The sequence below is a fragment of the Amblyraja radiata genome, chromosome 1, assembly GCF_010909765.2.
Source record: "Amblyraja radiata isolate CabotCenter1 chromosome 1, sAmbRad1.1.pri, whole genome shotgun sequence".
Taxonomy (NCBI): Eukaryota; Metazoa; Chordata; class Chondrichthyes; order Rajiformes; family Rajidae; genus Amblyraja; species Amblyraja radiata.
Window position 1 is genome coordinate 109,025,783 of NC_045956.1, and position 19,285 is coordinate 109,045,067.

At 49.3% G+C, this 19,285-nt stretch overlaps 1 protein-coding gene across 19 annotated transcripts in view; it reads left to right on the top strand.

The window, feature by feature from the left end:
* Positions 1–19,285, top strand: part of fip1l1 (factor interacting with PAPOLA and CPSF1) — a 74,663-nt gene that overhangs the window by 9,184 nt on the left and 46,194 nt on the right. For 12 of the 19 annotated variants that reach the window (XM_033028691.1, XM_033028583.1, XM_033028672.1 and 9 more), the window contains exons 5-8: positions 4,463–4,521; positions 6,549–6,659; positions 6,946–7,076; positions 12,899–13,026. In XM_033028691.1, coding sequence (XP_032884582.1) covers positions 4,463–4,521; positions 6,549–6,659; positions 6,946–7,076; positions 12,899–13,026 — 429 coding nt within the window. The remainder of the gene's footprint in view (positions 1–4,462; positions 4,522–6,548; positions 6,660–6,945; positions 7,077–12,898; positions 13,027–19,285) is intronic. The other 7 variants (XM_033028682.1, XM_033028717.1, XM_033028652.1 and 4 more) reach the window with 1 other exon arrangement.

The following is a 19,285-nucleotide window of genomic DNA, read 5'->3' on the forward strand; positions in this document are numbered from 1 at the left end:
TGTCCCTTTCATTCTTCACGTTCCTTCATGTGATTGATTATCAGAACATGTGTTTGTAAGATGCCAATGACAGCTGTAACGTCTTGTTTATCTAAATTTACTTTGCCTGAGAAGGAGGTGCTGATGATTTTCTCCTTGAATTCTTCTATTGTCATATTTTTATCTCACATTGATTCTTAATAGTAAATTCCCTCATTAAGTCAGCTACTTTTTCTAAATGGGCCCGGTGTCTAGTTTGGACACCGTGTTGGGCGCTCCCTACAACATTGCCACCTTTGTACTTTTCTGCAGCTCTGATTGTGGTGTTGATATTACCATTCCTTACATTTGTAGGCAGGATTTGGGCACATTTGGCAAATGGTAATGTTCATCTTAAACTGCTTTTGTGATCGTGACCTGTTGCAGCTCGTTGTGTAGAGATCTACTCGACCATTACAGTTAAGAATCAATATGATTGCTATGGGTTTTGAGGTGCACAAAGGTCAAATTGTTGAAGGAGGGGACATTCCCATAGATAGAACATAAAATAGTATAGCACAGGAACAGGCCCTTCAACCCACCATGTCTGTGCTGACCCTGATGCTAATATAACTAAACCCAGCCTCCTGAACATGGTCCAAATCCCTCTATTCCCTGTTTATTCATGTGTCTGTACAAATGCCTCTACACCATTGCAGTTGTATCAGTTTCTTCCACCTGGCCCAGCAGTACATTCTAGGCACCTCCAAATACACACCTCTAGATTTAACTATGTGTTGTTACTTTTCCAAAATTTAACTGCAATAACTTTTGACAAACTTCCCCCCCTCCATCCACAACTCAATTTTTTGGCTTGTCTGCAAACCTTCCAATCAAACCGTCTACATTTTCATTCATATTATTTATATGAATGTATAAATTACAAATGAGGGATCTTTGGGAACATCGCTAGTCACTGCAAACCTCCCGCCCGTCGCTACCCTCTGTCTTTTTTGACGAAGCCAGCTTTATCCGACTTATCAACATGCTGTGGTTCTTATGTGACTTAATCTTCTGGATCAGTTTGTCATGATGGGCCCGGTTGAATAAGGTCCATATAGACGACCCTCTCCTCATCAATCAACTTCGTCACCTCCTCAAAAAAACACAAAGTATTTTTTGAAAGACCCCCCCCCCCCCCCCCCGCCCCCAAAAAGAAGTGGCGCTTTTCTGAATGTGAGTAAATCATATCCACAGGAATCTTCTCCAATAATATGCCTAAAATTGATGCAAGGTTCGACTACTTCTCAGTGAAGACAACAGGAACTGCAGATACTGGAATCTTGAGAAAAAGAGAAAGTGCTGGAGTAACACAGTGGGTCAGACAGCATTTTTGGAGGGAGGGGTGGGAATTGATAGAATTTCTGGTTTGGATCCTCATTCTGAAGAAGGGTCATGACCCGAAACGTAGCCTATTCATTCCCTTCACAGATGCTGCTACACCTGCTGAGTCCAACACTTTGTGTTTTGCTCCAACCTATGATTTCCTGGATTGCTCCTATTGCCCTCTTTAAACAAAGGAACAACATTGGCGATTCTGCAGACATCTGATTCCTTGTCTGTGAAAAGAGTACTGTGAAGGCCCCTGTAATCTCGTTCTTTGCTTTCCTCAATATCCATTGATTCCATCGGCCCTTGGGGACTTATGCACCTTGGTGGTTTTCAATACAACCTCTTCCTTGATATTGATGTGGCCTAGAATATTAACTAACCCATCCCTGATCTTGCCATCATCCATGCCTTCTCCTTGGTGAATATCTAAACAAAGTGCTCATTTCAGACCTCGACAAATCCTGGCATGCAGAAATTATCTTTTGTCCATAGGTGTCCCTGCGCTTCCCTTAGTTGTCCATTTACTCCTAATATAATTTAAGATGTCTAGGAATTCTGTTTAATCCCATTGTCAAGGACATTTCATGATTCCCTTTTGGCCTTCCTAATCCCTTGTAAGTTCTTGGTTGACAAAAATGCTGGAGAAACTCAGCGGGTGAGGCAGCATCTATGGAGTGAAGGAAATAGGCAACGTTTCAGGCCGAACCCCTTCTTCAGACTGATGTAGGGTGGGGGGGTGAGCGGGAAGAGGAAAGGAAGAGGAGGAGCTAGAGGGCTGATGGAGAGCTGAGAAGGGGAGGAGACAGCAAGGGCTACTGGAAATTGGAGAAGTCAATGTTCAAGCCATTGGGGTGCAGACTGCCCAAGCGGAATATGAGGTGCTGCTCCTCCTGTTTCCGGTGGTGCTCACTCTGGCCATGGAGGAGACCCAGGACAGAAAGGTCGGATTCGGAATGGGAGGGGGAGTTGATGTGCCGGGAGATCAGGTTGGTTAATGCGGACCGAGCGGAGGTGTTCGGCGAAACAATCGCCAAACCTACGCTTGGTCTCACCGATGTAGATCAGCTGACATTTAGAGCAGCGGATGCAATACATGAGGTGGAGAGATGCAGGAGAACTTCTGTTGCACCTGGAACGACTGCTTGGGTCCTTGAATGGAGTGGTGGGGGGAGGTAAAGCGACAAGTGTTGCATCTTTTGCGGTTGCAACGGAAAGTGCCCGGGGAGGGAGTGGTGTGGGTGGGAAGGGAAGAATTGACCAGGGAGTTATGGAGGGAGCGGTCTTTGTGGAAAGCAGACAGGAGGAGATGGGAAGATGTGGTGAGTGGTGGGATCACGTTGGAGGTGGCGAAAATGACGGAGGAATATTTGTTGTATGTGACGGCTAGTGGGGTGGAAGGTGAGGACTAGGGGGACTCTGCCCTTGTTACAAGTGGGGGGGATGGGGGGAGAGAGCAGTGTTGCGGGGTATTGAAGAGACCCTGGTGAGAGCCTCATCTATAGTTGGGGAGGGGAACCCCTGTTCCCTGAAGAATGAGGACATTTCCGATGCCCTGGTGTGGAACACCTCATCCTGGGAGCAGATGCGGCGTAGACGGAGGAATTGGGAGTAGGGGATGGCGTCCTTACAGGAAGCAGGGTGGGAAGAAGAGTAGTCTAGATAGCCATGGGAGTCAGTGGGTTTATAGTGGATGTCGGTCAGAAGTCTATCACCTGCTATGGACATAGTGAGGTCAAGAAATGGTAGGGAATTGTCGGAAATGGTCCAGGTGTATTTGAGTGCTGGATGGAAGTTAGTAGTGAAGTTGATGAAGTCAGTGAGTTGTGTGTGGGTGCAGGAGGTGGCACCAATGCAATCGTCGATGTAACGGAGGTAGAGGTCGGGGATGGGGCCCTGGTACATCTCGAACAAGGATTGTTCGACGTACCCTACAAAGAGGCAGGCATAGCTGGGGCCCATGCGCCTGCCCATAGCTTCGCTTTGTATTTTGAGGTAATGGGAGGAGTCAAACGAAAAGTTATTAAGGGTAAGGACCAACTCCGCTAGGCGGAGGAGAGTATCTGTAGACAGGGCTTGGTTGGTTCTCTGGTTGAGGAAGAACCGGAGGACTTTGAGATCCTCCTGGTGGGGGATGGAGGTGTAGAGTGACTGGACATCCATAGTGAAGATGAGGGGATGGGGACCAAGAGAACGGCATGCCCGGAGACGACGGAGAGTGTCTGAGGTGTCTTGAACATAGTCAGGAGGGATTTAACCAAGGGGGGGATAGGATGGAGTCGAGGTATGTGGAAATAAGTTCAGTAGGGCACGAACAGGCAGAGACAATGGGTCTACCAGGATAGTCAGGTTTGTGGATTTTGAGGAGAAGGTAAAATCGGGCTGAGTGGGGCTGGGGAATGATGAGGTTGGAGGCTCTGGGGGACAGGGAGCCAGAGTTGATGAAGTCAGTGATGGTGCTAGAGATAGTGGCCTGGTGCTCATCTGTGAGGTCATGATCCAGGGATAAGTAGGAGGAGGTGTCCGAGAGTTGGCGTGTGGCCTCAGTTTTGTAGAGATCAGTGCGCCAGACTACCACGGCACCTCCCTTGTCGGTGGGTTTGATAACCCAGTCTAGGTTGTTGCAGAGTGAGGCGATGGCTGTACTTTCAGGGGGGGAGAGGTTAGAGTGAGACAGGGGAGTGGAGAAGTTGAGGCGGTTGATGTCCCTTATAAGTTCTTTCCTGCTTCTTTTTAACCCCTCAAGGACCTTGTCCAGTTTCAACTCCCTGAATGTTACATATGGTTCCTTTTCCTTTTGAGTAAAATTGCAATATCTCCTGTCTTCCAAGACTCCTAAACCTTGTCAAACTTGTCTTTCATTCTAACCTGACATTCTGCACGCTGCCTCTTGTTACTTGGCAATACGTTTAGGAATGCTCCAAGTTCCTTTTAGTGGAAACGATATTGAAGTTCATAAAGTGCAACTATCACAATCCATTTATGTCATGGTTCATATAAAATGTGAAACTGAATTTTGTCAAAGAAAATATTAGCGATAGAATGTTAAATGAACAAATGTGTTCCATATCTTATGAATTTGTTTGTTCTAATTTGACTTTTTTTTGTCTAAAAGCTATGGCGTAACACCTGTAAATCTCAATATCAAGTCTTCCGGTAGACTTTATGGATCAGGTAAGAATCTGATATATTTTCCATGATCTATTTGCTTGTTTCAGTCCAAGACAAAGTCATAAACTGACTGCCTGTCATTGCTTTAGATTTGGATGGCAAATATTGTCCTCCCTTCTCATTCCTAACCACTCAGTGGAGAGGTACATTCCATTGCCTATCCTCATTTCTTTCCGGTGGCCATGGTGTGAAATTAAATCATGCCCTACATTCCGCCTATAAATTTATTGTTGACGTACTTCAGCTGTTCAACGTGTATATTCAAACATAGCTTCTTTGGATTTCATTTGTAGCATTTGTAAAACAATAACCTTCATTTTCTGTAGAATCTTCAGTGTAGCCTTATAGTAATTTGTTTTTGTCAGAATAATCACGAATTTGCAATGAATGACTCATTCAGTAGGTTAAAGGGGGAAGAGTATGAACCGCATTTAGAACAGAGATGAGGAAACAATTTTTCTCACAGAGTTGTGAGTGTGGAATTCTCTGCCTCCGAGTGCGGTGGAGGCCAGTTTTCTGGATACTTTCAAGAGAGAGCTAGATAGGGCTCTTAAAGTGAGCGGAGTCAGGGGATATGGGGAGAAGGCAGGAACGGGGTATTGATTGTGGATGATCAGCCATGATCACATTGAATGGCTCGAAGGGTCGAATGGCCAACTCCTGCACCTATTGTCTATTGTCTTTTTGGTGACGGTCTATGAAAATTATGTTGTGTAGCAGATGGATGTGATAATCATACTTTATTAGCCAAGTATGTTTTGCAACTCACGAGGAATTTGTTTTGCCATCCAGTCATACCAAAAAAAAAGGACAAGATACACAAAATACATTTTAACAAAAAAATCCACCACAGTGACTCCTCCACATTCCTCACTGTGATGGAAGTCGAAAAAAAAGTTAAATCTCTTCCTTTCTTTGTTCTCCCGCGGTCGGGGGCCTTGAGCCTTCCGTTGACTGGACGATCTTGGCTCCCGTAGCCGGCGGTCGGACCCTCCACGTCGGGGCGATCAAGCTCCCGCTTCGGGAGGAATCTCAGCTCCCCGCGCTGGCCGATCGAACCTCGGGTCGGTTATAGTCGAACCTTCTGCGACTTTGGAGCTTCCCAACATCAGTTTCTACCCGAGACTGCGAGCTCCTCGATGTTGAAATCTGCAGGCCGTGTTTGGAGCGTCGATCCCAGGCAAGGGATCGCAGGCTCCGATAATAAGTCCACGGCCCTGCGGTGAGGCTCAAAGTCAGTTTCGAGCAAGGCCTCCAGCTCCATGAATTTAGGCCGCAGAGCTACCGGAGATATGATCCTGAAAACAATCGCATTTCCAGCAAGGTAAGAGATTGAATAAAAGCTTCCCCCGACCCGCTCTCCCACACCCCCACATGAAACCAAAGAACATTAACACATACTTTTAAAACACACTAAAATTATCAAAAAAGACGAAAAGACAGACCGACAGTTGGCGAGGCTGCCATCACTGACAGCGCCACCCGGTGGTCTGATTAATTTATCTGTTTTCCAACCACATGAATCTTTCACATTGGAATATCATTAAATATTGTGTGTTGTCAGTTCTTGACCAGTGATTAGCATATGAACTCAATGTAGTCGGTGTGAAGTGAACATTCACTGCAGTGTTTTGCTTTTATTTTCCACAACTCAATGTGGCAAATAAATGCCTTGGACGTGGATGCTTATTCTTTCTTAGTTGTGAAGGAAACGAATCATAGGTTTTTTCACTCTTGATAAGTAAAATGAATGCTTTGCAAGATAATGTTTAGGTATGCAGTAAGAAATTGGGCCCAATCCTCTGAAATTCAATAACTTGAAATTTCTGATTAATCTATCTTCCAATTAACTTGTGTGTCTGTAAATCAGTCTTTGAATAAATTGTTTTAAATTTGCTCTTATCAATCATACCAAATGAGTAATCCAACTTTAGAAATGTTAAAGTTAGATTGAAATGTTTTTGTCTTCTGCAGTAAAATGATTTGGAAATTATTTTGTTAACTACTTGTGGTGAATTTTTATTTTCCAGGGACAAAATCTGGAAAGGGAGTTGATCTTGATGCACCTGGTGACATCAATGGAATCCCAACATTAGAAATAGACTTGGATTCTTTTGAAGATAAACCTTGGAGAAAACCAGGTATAATAAATTCTATTGGCAAATGACCCTCTCACCAGTTGACTATTTATAAGTGATCACTAATTTGAAAGCTATTTCAAGGTTTTTGTTCACTTTATTTTAACTATATCACATCCAGAAAAGTGATTATTTTAAGAAACTCCTGACACTTTAAAATTTGATTGTCTTCTAATACAATGGCCACTTGGTATTTGTGCTGCATTGAAAATGGGAGAAACAGTTATTGGATAATTATGTGCTATTTTTGCTTTGGTTTTCTCATGCAGTTATGTTCTCTTTATTTAAGGTGCTGATCTTTCTGATTATTTCAATTATGGTTTCAATGAAGAAACCTGGAAAGCTTACTGTGAGAAACAAAAACGACTGAGAATGGGTCTTGAACCTCTGCCTCTTGCCTCCACAACAAATAGAATCACAGTAAGTATTGGAGAGACTTTTGTCTATAAATTATTTATTTTTTGTATAATTAGGAAATCATGTTGACACTGTTATTACAAGTGTGAAATGCACTTGAAATTTTGCATTATTGTTATCTATCTTTTATCTATATATTACTAAATGTCTCGTCTTGTTTGGACGTCTGTATGCGAGTGATCTCAAGGAACTACGCCAAAACGGTGCACAAAAGGGCAAAAATGTTTGCACCACCTTACTCACTTTTGCCCCGTGGTTGTTCGTGTCAAGTTTCCATCAGATTTGATGTTATATTTCACAAGTTATTGATATTTACAAGTTTTTTAAAAAGCCCACTTTGAGAAAAATGTCTTCCCTGTGCTTACAACTATGACGTCACAATGGGATTGTAGCCCAGCTCGTTGAGGGAACGGGTGAGTGGTGGAATATTGTGTTGGGGGAACAGGTTGTGTTGGGAGACCAGGCCTCCCATGTGACAGGGACCCAACGGGTCTCACTTGGTCTAGTATCTATCTATCTTCTATATTACTAAAGGTCTGTTCTTGACCGGTTTTGGCCATCTGTGCCGCGATTTCCGAGAGAACATTGCCACCTACGGCCGTAATTTTTGGCCACCTCGCTCTGAGCCCCCCTCCGCCGCATGTGTGCCGAGGATTTGTCCCGTCGATTAAAAATGACAGAGATATTAATGTTTTTACAAAATTCCCCATTCTCTCTGCTGCCCCCGCTGGCGGCAGGGGGGAGGGACTATAAAACCAGGAAGTGGTGTGCCTCACTCTTCAAGCTGGAGGAAGGCAGAGGGTCACGTTTCTCTGATATGTGAATAACACTGAACACATGTTCACACAACTGTGAGTAAGTACCCTTAATGTGGTTTGAAAATGAAAATATGGTTAAAGTGAAAAAGCACTGCCTGCAAATGGTTGTTTGGGGGGTTTGGGTTGAAATAAAAAGGCAATCTCTCTCCCCCCCTCTCCTCTCCCCCCCCCCCCCCCTCTCCCCCCCCCCCCTCTCCTCTCCTCCCCCCTCCTCTCCCCCCCCTCTCCTCCCCCCCTCTCCTCTCCCCCCCCTCTCCTCTCCCCCCCCTCTCCTCTCCCCCCCCCTCTCCTCTCTCCCCCCCCTCTCCTCTCCCCCCCCCTCTCCTCTCCCCCCTCTCCTCTCCCCCCCCTCTCCTCTCCCCCCCCTCTCCTCTCCCCCCCCTCTCCTCTCCCCCCCCTCTCCTCTCCCCCCCCTCTCCTCTCCCCCCCCCTCTCCTCTCCCCCCCCTCTCCTCTCCCCCCCTCATCCTCTCCCCCCCCCTCTCCTCTCCCCCCTCTCCTCTCCCCCCTCCTCCTCTCCCCCCCCTCCTCTCCCCCCTCCTCTTCCCCCCCCTCCTCTCCCCCCCTCCCTCTCCCCCCCCTCCTCTCCCCCCCCTCCTCTCCCCCCCCTCCTCTCCCCCCCCCCTCCTCTCTCCCCCCCGCTCCTCTCTCCCCCCCCTCCTCTACCCCCCCCTCCTCTCCCCCCCCTCCTCTCCCCCCCCTTCCTCTCCCCCCCCCCTCTCTCCCCCCCCCCTCCTCTCCCCCCCCTCCTCTCCCCCCGCCTCCGCTCTCCCCGCCCTCTCCTCTCCCCCCCCCTCCTCTCCCCTCCACCCTCCTCTCCCCCCCCTCACTCTCCCCCCCTCCTCTCCCCCCCCTCCTCTTCCTCTCCCCACCTCCTCTCCCCCCCCCTCCTCTACCCCCCCTCCCCCCCTTGTCCTTCCCCCCCTCCTCTCCCCCACCTCCTCTCCCCCCCCCTCCTCCTCCCCGCCCCTCCTCTCTCCCCCCCCTCCTCTTCCCCCCGCTCCTCTTCCCGCCCTCCTCTTCTCCCCCCTCCTGCTTCCCCCCCTCCTCTCCCTCCCCCTCCTCTCCCCCCTTCCTCTCCCCCCTGTCCTCTCCCCCCTCCTCTCTCCGGTCCAGTCCCCCCGCTCCGTCTCCCCCCCCTCCTCGCCCCCCCTCCTCTCCCCCCCCTTCCTCTCCTCCCCCCCCCCCTCCGTCTCGCCCCCCCCCGCCGCCCCTCCTCCCCCGCCCTCCTCTACACCCCCCCCGTCCTGCATTCCCCCCCCTCCTCTCCCCCCCCTTCCTCTCCCCCCCCCCTCCTCTCCCACCCCCGCCTCTCCCCACCCCTCCCCTCCCCTCCCCTCGGTGGCTCCCACCCCTCCCTCTCCCCCCCCTCCTCGTCCCCCCCCTCCTCTCCCCCCCTCCTCTCCCCCCCTCCTCTCCTCCCCCCCCTCCTCTCTCCACCCCCCCACCTCTCCCCCCCCCTCCTCTTCCCCCTACCCCTCCTCCCCCCCCCGGTCCCCTCCCCCCCCTCCACAGGCCATCCTCCCCCCCCCTACTCCGCCCCCCTCTCCTCCACCCCCTCTCCTCCCCCCTCTCCTCTCACCCCCCCCTCGTCCTCTCTCCCCCCCTGCTCGGAGGGGGGGGGGTCCTCTCCCTCTCTCATCCACCCCCCTCACGCCCGGGTCTCGCCCCGCCCTCTCCTCTCCTCCCCCCCCTCTCCCTCTCTCCCGCCCCTCTCCTCTCGTCCCCCCCCCTCTCCTCTCCCCCCCCTGCTCCCTCATCTCCCCCCCGCTCTCCTCTCTCCGCTCCCTCTAGCCATGCTCGTCCCCTCCTCGTCCCTCCCCTCCCTCCCCACCCTCTCCTCTGCCCCCCCCCCTGCTCCTCTCCCCTCCCTCCTCTCACCGGCCCCTCCCTCTCTCCCCCCACTCCCTCTGCCCCCCTCCTCGTCCCCCCCCTCCTCGTCCCCCCCCGTCCTCTCGCCGCCCCCCCCGCTCCTCTCGCCCCCACCGCCTCCTCTCCCCCCCCCCGTCATCTCCCCCCCCCTCCTCTCCATCCACCCCCCCCCCCATCCTCCTCCCCCCGCCTCCTCTCCCCCCCCCTCCTGCCCCCTCCCCCCCCCTCCTCTCCCCCCCCCTCCTCTCTCCCCCCCCTCCTCTCCCCCCCTCCTCTCCCCCCCCTCCTCTCCCCCCCCTCCTCTCCCCCCCCTCCTTCGCCTTCCCCCCTCCTCTCCCCCCCCTCATCTCCCCCCCCCCCCAGACGTCCCCGCCTTCTGTCCCTAGCCCCCCCCCTCTCCTCTCTCCCCCCCTCCTCTCCTCCCTCCTCTCCTCTCCTCTCTTTCCCGCCCCCCGTCGTCCTCTTCCCCCCCCCTCTCCTCTCCCCCCGGATCCTTCTTCCCTCCCCCCCCCCTCTCCTCTCTCCCCCCTCTCCTCTCCCCCTCCTCTCCGTCTCTCACCCCCTCTCCTCTTCCCCCGCCCCTCCTCTGCTCTCCCCCGCCCTCCTCTCCGCCCCCCTCTCCTCTCCCCAGCCCCCTGCATCTCCTCTTGTCCTACCCCCCCCTCTCCTCTCCCCCCCCTCTCCTCTGCTCCCCGCCCTCTCCTCCCCCCCCTCTCCCTCCCCCCCTCTCCTCTCCCCCCTCTCTCCTCTCCGCCCCCTCTCCTCTCCCCCCCACTCGTCCTCTCCCCGCTCCTCTCCTCCCCCCTCCCTCTCCTCTCCCCCCTCCCTCCCTCTCCCCCTCCCTCTCCTCCCCCTCCCTCTCCTCTCCCCCCCTCGTCTCTCTCCCCTTGCCCCCCCTCCCTCTCCCCCCGCCTGCCCTCCTCTCTCGCCCCCCCTCCTCCTCCTCCCTCCTCCTCTCCCCCCCTCCTCCGCTCTCCCCCCCTCCCCTCCTCCTCCTCCTCTCCCCCTCTCTCTCCCCTCTTTTCTCTCCGCACTCGTCCATCCCATCCCCCCCCTCCCCCCCCCCCCCCTCCTCCCCCTCCTCCTCTCCCCCTCCGTCTCCTCTCGCCCCCCCCTTCCTCTCCCGCTCCCCTTCTCTCCTCCCCCTGCCTCTCTCTCTCCCCCCCTCCTCTCCCCCCCCTGCCTCTCCCCCCCTCCTCTCCCCCACTCCTTCCGCCCCCCCCTCCTCCCCCCCCCCCCCCTCTCCTCTCCCCCCCCCTCCTCTCCCCCCCCTCCTCTCCCCCCCTCCTCTCCCCCCCCCTCCTCTCCCCCCCTCCTCTCCCCCATGGCTTGAAGTTAAAAGGCACTACTGTAAATGCAGTTACTTCCTGTTTGCACTGTATATTGATTTTAGATAAAACGCTACCACTTACGGCTATGATTTTTGGCCATCTTACTCAGTCCCCCTCCGCTGAGCAGATGCAGAGAATTCTTCCCATCAATGAAAAATAAAAGTGTTATTAGTTTTTTTTTTAAATGTTGAGAATCTCTCCTGTCAATCACTCCATGAAAGCCACACCTTTTCCGGTGGCGGGGGTGAGGGGTTATAAAACGCGGAAATGTGGGTGTGGCTCAGTCTCTGCAAGATGGAGGAGGGAGAGCTCACGACTCGCTGTCTTTAGTGGCTTTGCACCCTACTTCAAATGGTATGAAACTGCACTTGAATTTGGTGGCCTTGCACCCTGCTAGAAGTGGTAAGAAACTGCACTTGAATTTGGTGGCCTTATACCCTGCTTGAAATAGAATTTCAAGGATTAGCCGTGAGTCAACTACCAGCCCACCAGCCGTGAGTGAGTGAGTTGCCAGCACAACAGGCTTGATTGACTGAGACGCCAGCCCAAGAATCCATTTGGCGCACAATTTGCATACTAGCCCTCTGGAAACCAGTCCCTTCATCCCACAACACCCATACTAGCGCTCCAGAAAGCCCCCCCCCCAACTGGCCACCAATATTAGAATTGGTGGAGAGGTGGAATATTGCGTTGGATGACCAGCCCTCCTGTGTGATGCTGGGACCCAACGGGTCCCACTTAGTCTAGTATATTACTAAATCTCTCATCTTGTTTGTTTGTGTGCCTGCGTGCGTGGATGTGATATCCCAAAACCCGGCCAAAACGGTACACGATAGCACTACAATTTTGACCCACCTTACTCACCATTGTCCTAGAATGTAAATGAAACTAGTTTCGTTCGGATTGATGTTATATATTACGTTATTGACATTTAAAACTTTACAAAAAACACTATCAAACCACTTTTCCACTCTCTTTTCCTGCCCGTCTGCAGCGTTACAATGACGTCACAATGGAATCCCGAATCTCATTTACATAAATGACCGATTTTCAAAATACTCAGTTTTATTCAAATTCTTCTGTTTTCATTAACAGCTAACATTGTGTTTATGTTATTTTAAAGATAAATTGCAATTTTCAGTGTGTGTGTGTGGGGGGGGGGGGGGGGGGGTTGGGATTGGGGGGAGGTTTCATTGGGGGGTAGGATGGGGGGGAATTTTCATTTTTTTAAAAACATTGCGATTTTCATTGTGGGGTCTGAGGAATGGGGGAGCAGGGGGGATAGAGGGGGGTGGGGAGAGGGAGGGGAAAGTGGGGGAGGAGGGGGAGAGTGGGGGAGGAGGGGGGGGATAGAGGGAGAGGGGGGTGGGGAGAGGGAGGGGAAAGTGGGGGAGGTGTGGGAGAATGGGGGAGGAGGGGGGGGATAGAGGGAGAGGAGGTAGGGAGTAGGGGTTAGATGGAGAGGAGGGCAGGTGAGGGGGAGTGGGATGGGGGGAGGTGAGGAGTGTGGGAGCAGGGTGATAGAGGGGGTAGGGAGGGGAGAGGGGAAAGAAGAGAAAGGGTGAAGAGGGGGGAAGGGAGTGCTGGGATGAGGGGGAATAGAGGAGGATATGGGTAGGAATGTCGAGCTGCATTTGGGGGGGTTGCCGTGACTCGCGTCACAACGGGGATCTCTGGTGTCACAATGGGAACTCCTCAGCCATGCGTGCGCAGTTGGGGGCTATGGGTGAGTGGTGAAATATTGCTTTGGGGGATGGGGCCCAACGGGTCCGCATTGGGTCTAGTTTCTACTTAATATTTTTCAGGTACAACAGGGTAGAACTGGAAATCCTGATAAAGAACCAGAGATACCAACCACCAAAATGGATTTCCCTTCTCCTCCAAATCGTTTCAGAGCAGGACCTCCACCCAACAGGTTAGAAAATAGACAAAGGCAGGTTCAGTGGAAATCTTTTTATTTCTTCTTATTAATGTTGCTAATTTTGTAATGTCATTGACTAGAACACTGAAATGTTGCCTCCAAATCCACAGGAAATATTAGCTTGGATGAAACTCATGGAGAATGGAAACAGACCATTTTGCCCAATTTGTCCACGCCAAAATAAGATGCCCATTTAATCTAGTCCAATTTATTCCAATCCCTTTAAAGCGATCCACGTACTTTTACAAATGTCTTTTATGTGTAGTTATTGCAGCTGACTCAACCACTTTCTCTGGGAGCCTGTTCCATATATCCACCACCCGTATGACGAATTTGACTATTGAGTCCCTTTTAAAATTTCCCCTCTCACCTTTGAGCTATGCCCTCCAATTTCTGATTCTCCTCTCCTGTGAAGAAGTCTATGTGCATTCATCCTATCTATTCTCATGATTTTGTACACACTCCGAACACTAAAGTTCCAGCCTCCTTCCTGCTTCTGGTTTTGCAATTTGCAACTCTTCTAACCTTATCTCATACCTTTAGTCTTTTAATCTCTGGCCTTTGTCCAACATCTGCCTATCCAAAACCCCCTTGCTTGTATCCACCTATCACTTGTGTAGGAAAGAACTGCAGATGCTGGTTTAAATCAAAGGTAGACACAAAATACTGGAGTAACTCAGCGGGACAGGCAGCATCTCTGGAGAGAAGGAATGGGTGACGTTTTGGTTAGAGACCCTTCAGACTGCTGTCGGGAGTGGGCGGGACAGAGATAGAATGTAGTTGGAGACAGTAAGATTGGTAGGAGAACTGGGATGGGGGAGGGGGTGGACTTAATCAACTTCACGCCTAATTTCCATCCTGCGCTCAAATTCACTTGGACCATCTCTGAAATCTCCCTACCGTTTCTGGATCTCGCCGTCTCCATCACAGGAGACAGACTATTGACCGACATTTGCTACAAACCTACTGATTCCCATAGCTATCTAGGCTACACTTCTTCCCACCCTGCTTTCTGTAAAGACTCTATCCCCTCCTCCCAATTCCTCCGTCTATGCCGCATCTGCGCCCAGAATGAGGTTTTCCATTCTAGATCATCGGAGATGTCCTCATTCTTTAGGAAACGGGGGTTCCCCTCTTCCATTATAGATGAGGCTCTCATTCGGGTCTTCTCGATATCCTGCAGCTCCGCTCTTGCTCCCCCTCCCCCCCATTTGCAACAAGGACAGAGTCCCCCTTGTCCTCACCTTCCATCCCATCAGCCGTTGCATACAGCATATAATCCTCCAACACTTTCGCCACCTCCAACGGGATCCCACTGCTGGCCACGTCTTCCCATCTCCACCCCTTTCTGCTTTCCGCAGAGACCGTTCCCTCCGCAACTCACTGGTCAACTCGTCCCTTCCCACCCAAACTACCCCTTTCATAGCAAAAGGATTTGAGTATAGGAGCAGGGAGGTTCTACTGCAGTTGTACAGGGTCTTGGTGAGACCACACCTGGAGTATTGCGTACAGTTTTGGTCTCCAAATCTGAGGAAGGACATTATTGCCATAGAGGGAGTGCAGAGAAGGTTCACCAGACTGATTCCTGGGATGTCAGGACTGTCTTATGAAGAAAGACTGGATAGACTTGCTTTATACTCTAGAATTTAGGAGATTGAGAGGGGATCTTATAGAAACTTACAAAATTCTTAAGGGGTTGGACAGGCTAGATGCAGGAAGATTGCTCCCGATGTTGGGGAAGTCCAGGACAAGGGGTCACAGCTTAAGGATAAGGGGGAAATCCTTTAAAACCGAGATGAGAAGAACTTTTTTCACACAGAGAGTGGTGAATCTCTGGAACTCCCTGCCACAGAGGGTAGTCGAGGCCAGTTCATTGGCTATATTTAAGAGGGAGTTAGATGTGGCCCTTGTGGCTAAGGGGATCAGAGGGTATGGAGAGAAGGCAGGTACGGGATACTGAGTTGGATGATCAGCCATGATCATATTGAATGGCGGTGCAGGCTCGAAGGGCCGAATGGCCTACTCCTGCACCTAATTTCTATGTTTCTATGTTTCTATGTTTCCCAGGTACTTTTCCCCTGCAACCGCAGGAGATGCAACACTTGTCCATTTACGACCCCCCTCGACTCCGTCCGAGGACCCACACAGTCTTTCCAGGTGAGGCAGAGGTTCACTTGCACCACCTCCAACCTCATCTACTGTTCTAGGTGTCAACTTCTGTATATCGGCGAGACCAAGCGCAGGCTCGGCGATCATTTCGATGAACACCTCAGCTCAGTCAGCCTTAACCCACCTGATCTCCCGGTTGCTCAGCACTAACTTTCCCTCCAATTCCCAATCTGGCCTTTCTGTCTTGGGCCTCCTCCATTGTCAGAGTGAGGCCCAGCGCAAATTGGAGGAACAGCACCTCATATTTCGCTTGGGTAGCTTACACCCCATCAGTAGGAACATTGAGTTCTCTAACTTCAAATAGCCCTTGCTTTCCCTCTCTCTCCATCCCCTCCCCCTTCCCAGCTCTCCCACCAGTCGTACATGTCTCCGACTACATTAAATCTCTGTCCCGCCCACTCCCCTGACATCAGTTTGAAGGGTCTCGACCCAAAACATACCCATTACTTCTCTCCAGAGATGCTTGCTGTTACTCCAGCATTTTCTGTCCACCTATCACTTGCCAGGTTTTGTCCTGCTCCTCCTCTCTTCCTGCTTTCTTCCCTGCCCCTCTTTCCCACCCCAATCAGTCTGAAGAAGGGTCCCAACCCAAAACGTCACCTATCCATGTTCTCCAGACATACTGCCTCACCTGCTGTATAGTAGTTCTGTGTTTGTAGAAGATTTCACTAATGTTTGGCAATGGTCTTCACTGTCCACACAGCCTCCTATTTTAGTGTTATCTGTAGACTTAGAAACATAAAACATAGAAAAATAGGTGCAGGTGTAGGCCATTCAGCCCTTCGAGCCAGCGGCGCCATTCAATATGATTGTGGCTGATCATCTAAAATCAGTATCCCGTTCCTGCTTTTTCCCCATATTCCTTAATTCCTTTAGCCCCAAGAGCTTAATCTAACTCTCTTGAAAAAATTCAGTGAATTGGCCTCAACTGCCTTCTGTGGCAGAGAATTCCACAGATTCACAACGGTCTGGGTGAAAAAGTTTTTCCTCATCTTAGTCTTAAATGGCCTACACCTTTTTCTTAAACTATGGACCCTGGTTCTGGACTTCCTCAACATTGGGAAAATTTTCATGCATCTAACCTGGGGAAATCCTTTAAGAATTTTATATGTTTCTATAAGATATCCTCTCATCCTTCTAAATTGCAGTGAATACAAGCCCAGTCAACCCATTCTTTCTTCAAACAGTGCCCTCCATAATGTTTGGGACGAAGACCCATCATTTATTTATTTGCCTCTGTACTCCACAATTTGAGATTTGTAATAGAAAAAATCATGTGGTTAAAGTGCACATTGTCAGATTTTAATAAAGGCCATTTTTATACATTTTGGCTTCATCATGTAGAAATTACAGCTGTGTTTATACATAGTCCCCCCCATTCAAGGGCACCATGATGTTTGGGACACAGCAATGTTGTGTAAATGAAAGTAATTATGTTTAGTATTTTGTCGCATATACTTTGCATGCAATGACTGCTTGTAGTCTGTGATTCATGGACATCAGCAGTTGCTGGGTGTCTTCTCTGGTGATGCTCTGCCAGGCCTGTTTTGCAGTCATCTTTAGCTTATGCTTGTTTTGGGGGCTGGTCCCCCTCAGTTTTCTCTTCAGCATAAAAAAGGCATGCTCAATTGGGTTCAGATCGAGTGATTACTTGGCCACTCAAGAATTGACCATTTTTTAGCTTTAAAAAAACTCCTTTGTTGCTTCAGCAGTATGTTTAGGATCATTGTCTTGCTGTAGAATGAACCACCGGCCAATGAGTTTTGAGGCATTTGTTTGAACTTGATCAGATAGGATGTGTCTATACACTTTGGAATTCATTATGCTACTACCATCAGCAGCGGTATTATCAATGAAGTTAAGTGAGCCAGTTCCTTCAGCAGCATATATGCCCAGGCCACAACACCACTGTTTCACAGATGAAGTGGTATGCTTTGGATCTTGGACAGTTCCTTCTCTCCTCCATACTTTGCTCTTGCCATCACTCTGATATAAATTAATCTTCATCTCATCTGTCCACAAGACCTTTTCCAGAACTGTGGTTGCTCTTTTAAGTATTTCTTGGCAAACTGTAACCTGGCCATCCTATTTTTGCGGCTAACCAATGGTTTGCATCTTGCAGTGTAGCCTCTATTTCTATTCATGAAGTCTTCTGCGGACAGTAGTCATTGACAAATCCACACCTTACTCCTGAAGAGTGTTTCTGATCTGTCGGACAGCTGTTTCAGGATTTTTCTGACGACAGAAGAATCAGCTGTGGAGGTCTTCCGTGGCTTGCTAGTCCCTTTGCGATTAGTAAGCTCACCAGTGCCCTCTTTCTTTTTGATGATGTTCCAAACAGTTGATTTTGATAAGCCTAAGGTTTGGCTGGTGTCTCCAACAGATGTATTCTTGGTTCTCGGTCTCATAATGGCTTCTTTGACTTTCATTGGCACAACTTTGGTCCTCATGTTGATAAACAGTAATAAAAGTTTCCAAAGGTGATGGAAAGACTGGAGGAAAGACTAGGTGCTGAGAGCTCTCTTATACCTGCATTAAGGAGGCAATTAAACACACCTGAGCAATTACAAACACCCACCCGTGAAGCCAGTGGTCCCAAACATTAAGGTGCCCTGAAATGTGGGGACTATGTATAATTTCTGCTGTAATTTCTACATTGTGAAACCAAAATGTATAAAAATGGCTTTTATTAAAATCTGACAATGTGTACTTCAATCACATGTGATTTTTTTTTGTCCTATTACCAATCTCAAATTGTGGAGCACAGAGGCAAATAAATAAATGATGGGTCTTTGTCCCAAACATTATGGAGGGCACTGTCTGTCTGTCCCGCCATCCCGTGAACAAACCTGGTGAACCTACGCTGCACTCCCTCTAAAGCAATAATGTCCTTCCTCAAATTCGAGACCAAAATTGCACACAATACTCCAGATGTGGTCTCACCAGGGCACTGTACAACTGCAGTAGGACCTCCTTGCTCCTAAACTCAAATCCACTCGCAATGAAGGCCAACATGCCATTAGCTTTCTTCACTGCCTGCTGTACCTGCATGCTTATTTTCAGTGACTGATGTATAAGCACACCCAGGTCTCGTTGCACCTCCCCCTTTCCTAATCTGACACCATTCAGATAATAATTTGCTTTCCTGTTCTTGCCACCGAAGTGGATAATCTCACACTTCTCCACTTTATACTGCATCTGCCATGCATCTGCCGACTCTCCCAACCTATCCAAGTAGCCCTGCAGCCTCATAGCACCCAGCTTTGTGTCATCCGCAAACTTGGAAATGTTACATTTAATTTCCTCGTCTAAATCATTAATATATATTGTAAATAACTGGGGTTCCAACACCGAGCCTTGCGGCACCCTGCAGACTTAGTAATAGTACCTTGCATATTTTCTTCCAAATCATGTGACGAGCAACAATGGACACCAATGTCACTGGCCTCCAGTCTGAAAAACAACCTTTCACGATACTCTGCTTCCTGCTATGAAGCCAATCCTGTATCCTGTTAGCTATCTCTGCTTGTATTCCATGCAATCTACCCTCCCAGATTAGCCTACCATATGGGGCCTCAAACAAAAACCTAAACGAACATAGAACTTAGAACTCGTGCAGAAATGTGAAATGTAGGTCTTGTATTAAAATATGATTTTAAAAAATATATAGTAACACTGTTAATGCAATAAACATAGATTTAGAATGCTATATTTAATAGAAAAGTCACAGGATATTTTGAGTTTTACTAAATGTGCTTATTCCTTTGAAATTTCAATGGAGTTTAAAAAAAAAGTATAGGGAATGAGATTCAGTTTTGGCTAAATATTACCCTTCAGGTGTATATTTCCAATCTCACTTTAAATGACCACAATCTACTTTAAAGGCTGTGTATGATGATGCATTCAAAATTCAAATGATGTGGGAAATAAACTCCAGATCTGCCTTTATTTTACCCCTGTTCTTCAGTCTTTACCCTCATCTAATTTGTTAAACAATGATTTATTTTTAAAAAACTTTCACTACTTATTCTAAAATTTGAGGGAGGAATAGATTGGTTGTGGGAGTACCCAAATTTTTGTGAGCTTCATTGCTCTATGCCAT